The following is an 11,905-nucleotide window of genomic DNA, read 5'->3' as shown; positions in this document are numbered from 1 at the left end:
GCGGCGCGTCGTTATCAGCTTAGTGTGCGCAACAGCAAGAGCGGTATCGGCAGCTTGCAGGATTGGCAACGGCAGCATCATCAGCAACAGCTATGCATCACCTGCATCGTCAGTCCGGCGCCATGCGCCACCGCACTTCCGCTGACCGCGTCAGTGGAAGCGGCGTTCGCAGCGGCGTCATGCACCCGAACCGGCGAAACATAGCCACCTTTGCTGCCGCAAGCAGCACCAGCGTCGCTGCCATGTCGTCCCAGATGCGTGCCGTACGCAGCAAGATGGAGGAGGACGAGCAGCTGCGTGTCCTGATGGCGGGCTTTCGTGGTTCCAACTTGAACGAGGACGACTTTGCTTCCTCGGGTGTACGCATGGAGCTCATTGAGACGGACTCTGACAGCGATCATCAGTTGCCGCTGGTGTACGACGTGGACGCTATTTCGGCCTACTGGGACCGCAGGCCGGTATCCGTCATTACACGCATCGCGCAGCTGCTGGGTGGGTGGGGTAGGGGTTAGGGAGTGGGAGGAGGGAGGAGGGTAGACTGCGCAGCGGTTGTAAACATGTGTAATTTCGTGGAGGTGCGGTAATTACGTTACCGGGTGGGTGCATGGAGCAACAGAGTCTTTCTGTTGCGCGTGCACTGGTGGCTCTTGGTTGAAGGACGGTATGTGATGTCGACGGGACTAGTGGGGATAAGCGTGGGATGTAGGTATCAGGTGAGGGTTGGTGAGTGGTGCTCAGAGGCTTGCGGGATGGGTGGGTGGGTGCGTAAGCTCTCTCTCGACACGAGACTGTGACCGCTGGTGCTGTCCCCTCATCGCCGCACCTATTGCCTGCTTACCACGCGCCACCGCGTCACATAATGCCACCATTCCGTCTCGCAAACGCTCCTGTTGACCTGGTGAGCTTGAATTATGTTTCTCTTTTATCACCCTGCCATCCCACAATCTGCTGGGTCGCATCAACACCTCGCATCCGGATCTTGCCAGTGTTCCGTCTTTCCATTTCCTCCCAACCTGCCCTCTTAGGCATCTCTGGTCGCTTCATTACGGGTTTGCTCGTGGATGCGGCTGCCGGGAAACTGCGGGAGAACGAGGTAGCCCGGGCCATTCAGCTGAGGGACATTGTCACCAGCCTGGGCCCCGCATACATCAAACTGGGACAGGTGGGCACCGGGGTGCGGGGGCTTGGTGTGGATGTAATCTTGGCCACCGGAATCTACCATTATGTAAGGAATCTCTACCTGCGAAGCGCACAGTCCAGGTAAGGTTGTTGCATCCAGAGACTACAGCGTACGCTTATTCCCCCAACACGGGGTCTGTATCCGGCCGCATATATTCACCCCGCAGTTCTTCTTTAGGATTTGTATTTGCTTTCCCATGTCGGCACCTCCTCTCTGTCAACTTTCCCCAGGCTCTATCCATCCGGCCCGACCTGCTTAGTCCAGCCGCCATGAACGAACTTCAGAAGCTGTGTGACAAGGTGCCGTCCTTCGACAACAAGTTAGCAATGCAGGTGGGCGTGGGGCGTGGGGCGTGGGGTGGGTTGGGGGGGTTTGGACAGCTTAACGGGAGGCCCGGAGGTCGGGGGTTGGGGTATTGGGAAGTACGACTGGACTCGGGCAAGAGACATAGATGTATTGCCTATTCGGCAAGGCATTGCGATGCGCAGCAGCGCCCCTTCCCCAAGCCGTGCTGCGAACGCTATGTTCGTGCCTTTCTTTGGGTCTTCCGTCTCCTCCTTTCGACAGGTCGTCCAGGACGAACTGGGCGCGCCGTGGTATGAAATTTTTGCAGAGCTCACGCCTGAGCCCATTGCAGCGGCCTCGCTTGGCCAGGTGGGGATATTGGTTGTGCGAAGGGAAAGGCGAGGTTGAGGTTGTTTTGCAAATGTATCGTGTACGGTTAGAGGTCAGCTGGAATGGGGCCTGTTGGGACTAAGACGCACGTCCTCGAGTGCCCTAATATCGGGACGATTGGGTGCTGGGAGTAGGCTGGTTGGGTGCTGCGTGAAGCCGGATCAGCCGCGTTGCTCCTTTTTTGGCTAGGAAAAGAGACGGGGTTTGTGTGTGGCGTTACATGGCACATCACAGTAATGAGGCTGTCCTCCTTGAAGTGTATGCGCGCGTTTACGTCGCATCCATCCTCCTTCTCCTCCTTCTCAGGTTTATAAAGGCAAGCTCAAGACTGGTGAGACGGTTGCCGTCAAAGTGCAGCGGCCGTATGTGTTGGAGACTGTCACCATTGATCTGTACATTATTCGGAAGCTGGGCATCTTCCTCAGGCGCTTCCCACAGGTGGGGCTGACGGGAGGGGGGAAAGACGAACCACGAACGAGTGAAGCTGCTGCCAAGGAAAGAGTGTACAAGAAGCAAAACGGGAGGGGGGGGCAGGAGTGTAAAGAGCAAGCCGCCGACTCAGAGATGCAGAAATCAGGGGAGGTGTAGAGGTTCGAATGGAGCAGGCGGCGCTGGGGAAAAGCTGCATGCCTTTCGAGCAGGAGGAGATTCATTCAGCCTTGACGTACTTGCGCCCACCTATCCACATCTCGGTGCCTCGGTGTTATCGATGACTCCTCACATACATACAGAAACGCTAACCACATGCTAGTACCGCACGGACAGACTTCAGGGCGCTTCTGGACATTTCCGACATTTCCTTTCGTTACCCCAGAGGGCTTTTCCATTCCTTCCTTTTTGGTCTGCGTACAAGGTCTATGTACAATTGCTTCAATTCACGCACTCCCCTACTACACGTCGTCGTAATCGCCGTCATCTCAACCCCCCAGGTGACCACCGATGTTGTTGCCTTGCTTGACGAGTGGGCGGCTCGCTTTTTCGAGGAGCTGGACTACGTGCACGAGGGCCGGAATGCGGAGCGGTTCGCAGAGCAGATGAGGCAGGACCTGCCGCAGGTGGGTGGTGCTCATGCAGACGAACATTACCGCGGAGTAATAGCGGCCTCGGGGTACATGTTTGTGTTGACCTGTGTGTGTATGTGTGTGTGTGTGTGTGGCGAGGAATGAACGTCCTGGAAACAGCTGTGAACCATAAGGACGTAAATGTCCAAGATAGCAGCTCCGGCTGGGGTTGGCAGGTGTGTTTTGTTCGGCGAATGGCTACGGGCGGGCAGAGATTTAAAGAAAAATACCCCAAAGCGTGAGAGACTCTTGTCAAATAACCCTAACTTGCCCTTTTCCAATTTCCATATTTCATGCATACCGCCACCCGCCCCACTCTCCCACTCTCCCCCTTTGCCCAGGTGGTGGTTCCCCGCACGTACTTTGAGTACACCAGTCGTCGTGTGCTTACCACTGAGGTGCGGACCAACAGCGGGAGGGGAAGGGGGACCTAGGAGGCGCCTCATGGAAGTGCTCCGGGCATGTGTGCATTGGTGTCTGTTGTATGTGGAGTAGGTATGGCCTGGAGAGAGGGCCCGGGTATTTCCGGGGAGTTGTCGGTTGGATGGGTTGGATAGGTGCGAATGATGCGATTCACGCCTGGCGTGCTCTGGTCGGCGCCGGCTCCGCTCCAGTCCGGAGCATTTCTTGCTGGACTTCCCCCGGACGCGTCTATCGGTATCGGTGGCGTAATGAGGTCTGCAGGACAGCCCGTCATTATCCCCTGGCTCATGCCTTGGCTTTAGCCTGAGTCCGCAGTGTCCAAACCTGCACCTTCCTGTGTGCAGTGGCTTGAGGGTGAGAAGCTGAGTCAGTCCAAGGCGAATGATGTGGGTCAGCTGGTCAACGTGGGCGTCATTTGTTATCTCAAGCAACTGCTGGAAACCGGGTTCTTCCATGCGGATCCACACCCGGTGAGGAAAAACGTAGTAGCTATCGTACAGTACGGCACATGCATATCGTCTATAATTACGCGCAAAGGCGCTCTGTCAGCATCTTGAGCGGCCTTTTCAGCGGCCAGCGACGACAGATACGAAGGCTTGTCGCGGGAGGCTTCGGTGGGAGGTTTTTCTCGGGGAATCTTCAGGTGGCATCTTGACTCGTTCCTGTCCCGCGTATTATAAACCCAAAGATATCCCTACGACCTGTATGTGTAGGATAAACCAAGGAAACACGCTCAGTAACCTTTCTCCCGCAACTACAATAACTCTTCCCTTCTATCACGATGGATGCGGTGGGCGCCATACACTTACCAGTTGGTTCGTACTGTATATATGTCCATTCCCCCCCAAAATCTTTCCCAGGGTAACCTCATTCGCACCCCGGATGGTCGTTTGGCTATTTTGGATTTCGGTCTGATGACGGAGGTGGATGACGATATCAAGTACGGCATGATCGAGGCCATTAGTCATCTCATCCACCGTGATTACGATGCGATTGTCAAGGTATGGGTTGGTATGGTCAGGGGGTTAGGGCTGGGCTGTACAAAATATGAGTGTATCGTTTCTGGGTTCGGGTTCGGGATTGGGGGTTGATATTTGATGTGGCTGAGATGGAGTAAAGTGAAGTGTATGAAAAAAAGGGCAGCTGGACCTTCGTGCTTTAGGTTCCCCAAGCGGGGGTTGGTTATTTAAGAGACGGCCCAACTTGGCAAGGAGCAGGCACATCCCTAATCTATGCAGGGATGAGTCCTGTACGTCAGATTCGACAGGAGCCACATCCTCGAAATGGGCATCGACGCGTGGTGCTCCCATTGTTTAGAACATAGCTCCGTCACCTCCTCTCCTGCCGGTGTTGCATCGGACCCTTCGCTGGACCGTAGTGATGTTCCATCCAAGCCCCCTGGGCCGGCCTGCAGCCCGCTTCGTTTGACCCTCCGCTCGCATGCTCACGATACCTTGCCCATACGTCTGCCATGGAACCTACTGTATACTTGCCGTACATAGGACTTCGTGACATTGGATTTCATTCCAGAGGGTACCGACCTTCGACCCATCCTGCCGGTGCTGGCCAAGGTATGGGGGAGGGGTAGGGGGTGCGATCAAGCAGGTGTCGGCGGCGCCGGGAAAGGGCGAGCCCCGTTGTATGGTCGTCTGCACAGTTTTCTCAGTTTCTGTATGATGGACGACTTCCGGTCCGCAAGATCAATCAAGTCCTTGAGTTGTTAGCCGGTTGTTACTCGGCGGGTGAAGCCAAACGATGAGGAAGTCCTCGGAAACGGTTCAATTGCCGTAGACACCTGATCTTGCGCAGGTGTGTATACGTGTCTGGCATGTGGGCGCTTCTTTAGGCCAGGAGACCCAGAATTGACTCGCGAGGCTAGGTGACCCGCGCGAGGTGACCCGGTGGAACTGGTCCTACGGGAGAAGCAGCCTAGGGGATTCCGGTAATGTGCAATCCAAGTAACGCAGATGGAGGACGGGGAAGACCAGGCGAGGAACAGCGGCCATGAAGTGAAGGATGCATGCATGCACCCTGCCAGGACCTCGACGGCGCCTCTGAGGTCCGGGCCGCACGCACTGAAATGCCAACCTCCAATTGCCTTATCCGCACGCAGGTGTTTGACCAGGCGCTGGAGGGCGGCGGCGCCAAAAACATCAACTTCCAGGTGTGCTGGCCGGTTTGAGATTTTGTTGGCAGTTGGCGGGGTTTGGAGCCATCAGGCAAGAAAACGATAGGCAGGGGGCCTAGTGTAGCAGCAGCTGCCGCTGTAGGAGTAGGAGTAGGAGTAGGAGTAGGAGTAGGAGTAGGAGTAGGAGTAGGAGTAGGAGTAGGAGTAGGAGTAGGAGTAGGAGTAGGAGTAGGAGTAGGAGTAGGAGTAGGAGTAGGAGTAGGAGTAGGAGTAGGAGTAGGAGTAGGAGTAGGAGTAGGAGTAGGAGTAGGAGTAGGAGTAGGAGTAGGAGTAGGAGTAGGAGTAGGAGTAGGAGTAGGAGTAGGAGTAGGAGTAGGAGTAGGAGTAGGAGTAGGAGTAGGAGTAGGAGTAGGAGTAGTGTTCGCAGTAATATTCTGTTGCAGTCTGTGCTCTGTGGTCGCACATCTGAGTTATTAACCGCGCATGTTCCCGCTGAGCACCCGACTCTTTTAAGGTGGAGAAGTATCTTAGTAATTAATGCTGCAAAAGTACCTAATGCTTTTCTATAAGATGGGGCGAAAGGAAAGACGAACGAATTTTCGACCTCTCCTGCCGCCTTCCGCCGTCTGCCTGGTTTGGCCGTTTCGCACGTGCATACCAACCTGGCGGTTTGAAATGACGGTTTCCCTTGTCAACCCAAGAAGCCACTGTTATGTGTGTATCACGTGCAATGTAGTAGACCCGCTCCATCATCTGGCTAAATCTGCAAAGACACCCAATGCAAAGCTCTCCTTCCTGGGCTGTTTCTGACTCCGCGGTTCTCCCTTTCCATCTGTACCCTGTCACCTGTCAGGAGCTCGCCGCTGATCTGGCTCAGATCACCTTCGACTACCCCTTCCGTATTCCGCCCTACTTCGCCCTCATCATCCGAGCGATTGGCGTACTGGAGGGCATAGCACTGGTGGGCAATCCCGACTTCGCGCTGGTGGACGAGGCCTACCCTTATATCGCCAAGAGGCTGCTCACGGACGACTCGCCTAGACTGCGCGCGGCACTGCGGTACATGGTGTACGGCAGGTATGTGCGCATGCATGATGTACGGCAGACATGTCTGCGTGTGTGGTGTACGGAAAGGACGGTTATAGGGATTTGTGTTTCGTAGAACTGAGACGCGAAAAGCAGCTGACAGTGCAAATGTGATGCAATCGTTGGAAGAGGCCTGCCTGCATGATGTAACGTATGATTAGGGTTGACCCACATGACCGTTAGAACATTAGGAATACCTAGAAACGGCCTCCTAGGATGCATTGGAGCGTCCTAATGTCGTAAAAATGTGGCTTGAATGAATATCCTAGAGTAGTGCAATCGTGCACTCGTTTAACTGTACTTTAGGAAGCTGTGTTAAACAGATGAGTGGTCGCAGCAAAGGCCAAAAAAGAACTTGAGAACTCGTTATATACCACGCACAATGGCCGATAACTGTGCAGGATGATCCCGGAAAACAGTCTCTTAAGCATTGAAGTCTACTTATGCTTATGACAGGCAAGGGTGTGACGGGGGTGTACTGCGGCATGCAGTGTGCTGGTATGGAGGGATTGGGGGTTGTGAGGCCGGCGCTGCAAAGCCTGCAACCGACGAACGTGGTGTAACAATACCCCGGCCGTATCCAAGTTTTGGTGTGTTCTTATACAATATGTGACCCCATCAAGGTTCGGCCCAAGTTGGGCTGGTAACCACCTCATGGAAGCGACGAACCAACCCCTAAAGTTTTGGAATATTTTTGGAGGTCACATCTCGAACGTTTTGGGGCCGAACAGACATCATTTACCACTAGCTGCCTACCCCTAATATTAGTCCAGCAATTATAAATAGCTCATTATTGTAACGGTATTAGGGCACGTAGAATTCCCTACATAACCCTACAAAACCTCACGTGGTGAAAGCGTGCATGTGTGTCATGTATGTGCACTGTTGTGTGCTTGGTACGAGCCCCCCTCCTATCCCTCGCCCCTTTCTCCCCTGGCTGCATGCACCCAGCCACCAGACCCATAAAGCTGCGGCATGTGGTTGCCTGGCGCTTGCAGATTTTCTCATCCCCAATCCCCCCGATTCCCACCTCCGCCATGGTTTCCCAGGGACGGTGTCTTTGATGCTGACCGGCTTATCGATCTGCTGGGGGCTCTGGAGCAGTTCGTGGAATCCTCACAGACTGCCATGGGGAACCTAAACAGCGAGAGCAGCCTGAACAGTGCAAGCAGCCTGAACAGTGTGGATGGGGATGTGGGGCCGTCTGCGCAGCGGGCATCCCTGCAGCTTCAGCAGCAGCCTCAGTCTTTCGGATGGCCGTTTTCGCAGCTCTTCCCGGGTGAGGAGGGGTTGGGTGGATAAGGGGTTGGCGCGATGCTGGTTCCCTTAGGTTTGGGCTTGTTCACTTTTCCTTTCTGCTGACATACACTGGAATATACATGTACCTCTCGATCACCCCGCCCACCAGCCCGAACCGCTCTCTATTGCTGACATTCCGCGCAGGCTTCGACGGCCTCTCTAGCGTGCTTCTAGGCGGGGCCACAACCAACAGCACCAGCGGTGGCAATAACGGTCCTGCCACGTCTCTGTTTCCCTCGGGACCCATGGGTCAGTCTTCCGGCCCCGTACCTGCCATGCTAGACCTGGGCGGACTAGGAGAGCTGGAGCCGCAAGGTCTGGGTCTGGGGAACATCAAACAGCAGATGCCGTTGCTTGGTTCGATGGTGGCATTGCTGCCTCCACCGCTGGGATCAGGTATGGCGGCGGCGATAGCACAGCAGCAGCAGTCGACTGCGGCAGATGGGGACGGTGTGGCGTCTGGAGGAGTTTTGTCTGTTGGTGGGCTGTCAGCCACCACGACCGGCGCAGGTGAGCAGATTGGGTGGGGATGGGGGACCAGGGGTCCTGGTGGGAAGGCTTGAGGCACAGTGTCGAACAGCTTCAGTTTTGGATTTGCTGCGATTCAGGGCTGGGTCAAAGGGCGTGGGGGGAATCCTCTGGCCTCACCTACCAGCTGCAAAATTACTTATTTTCATGATGTCATGCTTCCCACATATGCTCGCAATAGTCCTTAATTCCCATACGCATCCTGCTCGTCGTCAAGCGGGGTCCCTCTTCCTTTGTTCTTGCCCACGCATTCATCTTTAACCTTGTTTGCCTCGCCCCTCAGCCGTCACCCCCTTCAATTCTCAACCCATGGACCCGGCTGCAGGTCTGGGTAGCGCCAGCCGCACTCGTGCCGCCCTACGCTTCATCTTCTCCCCCGAGGGAGCCTTGTTTCGGGACTTCATGTTGGACGAGCTGGTCAAAAGCATTGATGCGCTCAGTCGGGAGCAGGCGCTGGCGCTGCTACAGGTGGGGTTAGTGGTTGTGGAGGTGGTGATGGGTTTCGTTCGCAGCTTGGTGGGGTGGGTTGTGCGTGGGTGTGGTTAAGGGTGGTTGGTGGTTTAGTGCGTGGGGCTTGTGTGGATAGGTTTGTTATGGCTTTGTTCCCCTCCTTGCCTGCACCGCTTGCTGAGGGTGAAGGACGTGTCCACGACATGCCACCTTCTTCCTTTACCCTGCGCCTCTGCTAATATTTTCGGGCCTCATGCACTCTTTTTCCAGTTCTCCTCTCACCATAAACCCCTCCCAACACCCACCGAAACCATGTTTCTTGCTTGCTATGTTCAGAGGTTGGGTCTGCAAGGGGCACAGATTCCGCTGCTTCTGCCTGGCTCCTCCCGCTCCTTCCTTTCCCTGGCGCCCACCCTGACATCCGAGGATCGCCGAGTGGTGGACAATGTGACCAAGATTATGACATTTTTGACCCGTGGGTCACTAGGAACCCAAAGCCAGGTGGAGCAGGGCCCTGGTAGCAGCAGCGGTAGTGCCGGCTCTATCCTGGCGGCGACGACGCCTGCAGTGCGCATGGTTTCGGAGGGCGCGGCTGTGGCCGGGGAGTTGTTGCCGGTGCTCCCAGCTGTGGCCACGGAGGTGGTACCGCAGGTGGTTTCGCGGCTGGCTAGCAGGGTGGCGGCCAGGACCGTAAGGGAAGTCTTTGTGGGGCCACAATGAGTTGTTGCTTGAGAGGCAGGGATGTTAGTGAATACCGACGTGCATGTCATGTAGGCCTAAGGTTGGGGGTATATGTGCATAAGGGTTGCTAGAGAGGGACAGGTTGAACATGCGCATGCATGGACGGACGTTGGAAGTAATTATCATGACAATTAAGTAATCCCACTGACACCCGCAGTCACAGGTTCAGTTAGGATAAGGGGTCAGAGCAGGTTACGACCCAAGAGGAGTGCGTTTAATGAAATTCCGTGTTTTGTTAAAGCGAAAGTAAGGCCTGAACAAAATTTGCGCGGGCAGGTCGCCAGGCGGGTAAGCGACCACGGAGGGGCAGGGGTCGGAAGGTAAGCTCGATAAGGTTTAGCCAACAGTGGGAAGAGTCTCTGGATGGATGATTTGGGAGACGGAATAGCGGATCGGGCCCATCTCGCAATCTGTAGGTGGCGTGTCCTGGCGGGCCACCAACACGCTCCATGCATGGTGTCAGGATGTGCGGGCACTCCAAAGCCCCTCAAAGCGAGTCTTTTGAACAGGTCGTCACAGATGCTTGTGAGGCGCATTTGAGATCATGTGGTGCACATAAGAGTGATCCGGTGCTCCTATTCCGCATCTCCCACGAGTGACCTTTGACCTGGTGTTACAGTCCGGGTCCGGGTTGCTTCTGTTTGGAATGATGAGGTTTTTAAAAATGGAGCAGGAGTTAAACCTTCAGTGATGAGAAATTTTGGCCAGATGGTTTTTCGAAAGATGCAATGCAATGCAGAACTGTTTGTTCCGGCACAAGTTAGCTCGTTCATGTTATGCGAACCTACCCTAGAACGCAATCTGCCAGTTTGTGTGGCGAATGATGTATGGGATCAGCTACCCTGATATGGCTGGCCAGCCAGCTGACAGCTGGGCAAGCAACGGCAGGTTGGCTCATTAAGAATTGGGCGGTCTGCGTGGCGACCTGCTGGATCGTAGCCAAGTTGCATGCATGTAGCAGCTGGCCGCTGAAAAGGCCTCCCGAAAAGTTAATCAAGCGCTCCGCGCGTATATATAGTAGTTATGATGTACCTTACTGTCCACCAGCTCCTATAGTGGACCCATACGACAGCATTTATGTACGAGGCCAGCTTACGGCGGCTGGGGAGGCTTGCCCAAATAAGAGTTAGATATGGCACCCTGCTGCACATCAGGAGCCTGTGAAGGCAGACTTCAAATTAAAAAAACGGACATTTGAAACATTCTCTTTGGGAAAGGGAAAGAAACCCGATTGCAGCTGGTTGTATCATCCATCCAGCTCCCTGCATGTCTGTTGGACCATGACCATCTTGCAGTTCCACAGCCGCAAACTCAAACGGTATGCATGGACTCCCAGCCGGTGGCTGAGCCTGCATGCCACGCAAGGTGATGATGGCAGCACAGCTAAGGCTTGGTACGTACCTGTATGCATGGCATGGGGATCGTGGGTGGAGGATACACCTGCCGGTGCAGGATTACACATGGCTCCCTGACTGGGTATGCAAGATCCAAGATACCGTCCTGGCTAGTAGTCTGGATCATAAAGAGTAATGTGCTGTGCAAAGCCCCGCATAACAGCCCCGCACGGCATGCCTTGTGCCTGTGCTTGATGATATTGGATTCCCCCCAACAGCCAACTGGAGTTGCACACCTGCACCCAGTTCCAAGCATGTGATCTCATTCCAGCATTGCAGGCACCTGGACGAGCGGCCAACCTGTCGCAGTGCACCGCAGCAAGAGGACTGCGCCCAGGGCCTGTTGACATCACCCAGTTTCGATCTGGGGACCTCCTGTGTGTGAGACAGATGTGATTCCACTACACCATGATGTCGAAGCTAGGCACAGCACGCCCCAGCATCCGCTCTCCGGCGCCCTAGCCTTACACAACATCACGCACACCCACTTACACCCACTTACACACACTTACACACACAGGCACAGGCACAGGCGTCATGTTTCACGCACAGCGTACACCGCCACACCCAGCTGTGCCCGTGCAGCAGGCCTCAGTCCTGCTCGCTCCTAATTAGCCGCTACTTCTGCATGAATGCGGCATCATCAAGGCCGCCGCATGCATACATACATTTCGTTGACGCGAGAGCATGTTTGCACTTGCCCCCTTACACACGCTCCTTATGTAAGGAGCCCTAGTGCGGCCTGGCAGTATGTAGATGCAATCTGGAGAACCCCAAGCAACCAGACGCTTTCTCCAGCCCAATACAATATTCTGGCTCCTATTAAAGGGAAAGAAACCCGATTGCAGCTGGTTGTATCATCCATCCAGCTCCCTGCATGTCTGTTGGACCATGACCATCTTGCAGTTCCACAGCCGCAAACTCAAACGGTATGCATGGA

At 55.0% G+C, this 11,905-nt stretch overlaps 1 protein-coding gene across 1 annotated transcript; it reads left to right on the top strand.

Moving 5' to 3' along the window:
• Positions 1 to 224: 224 nt before the first annotated feature.
• VOLCADRAFT_40547 (uncharacterized protein) lies at positions 225 to 9,538 on the top strand (the record flags this gene model as incomplete). The annotated part of the gene is made up of 16 exons (XM_002957545.1): positions 225 to 492; positions 1,026 to 1,162; positions 1,411 to 1,512; positions 1,748 to 1,834; positions 2,162 to 2,293; positions 2,785 to 2,910; positions 3,258 to 3,314; positions 3,684 to 3,809; positions 4,200 to 4,340; positions 4,842 to 4,910; positions 5,453 to 5,503; positions 6,321 to 6,544; positions 7,603 to 7,797; positions 8,722 to 8,853; positions 9,169 to 9,347; positions 9,399 to 9,538. Coding segments are annotated over 16 exons (2,166 nt in total), but the record flags the coding sequence as incomplete, so codon positions are not given.
• Between the last annotated feature and the right edge of the window lie 2,367 nt (positions 9,539 to 11,905).

This window comes from Volvox carteri (assembly GCF_000143455.1).
Source record: "Volvox carteri f. nagariensis unplaced genomic scaffold VOLCAscaffold_75, whole genome shotgun sequence".
Classification (NCBI taxonomy): domain Eukaryota; kingdom Viridiplantae; phylum Chlorophyta; class Chlorophyceae; order Chlamydomonadales; family Volvocaceae; genus Volvox; species Volvox carteri.
Note: the sequence above shows the minus strand (reverse complement) of the source record. Positions and strands in the feature narration are given on the sequence as shown.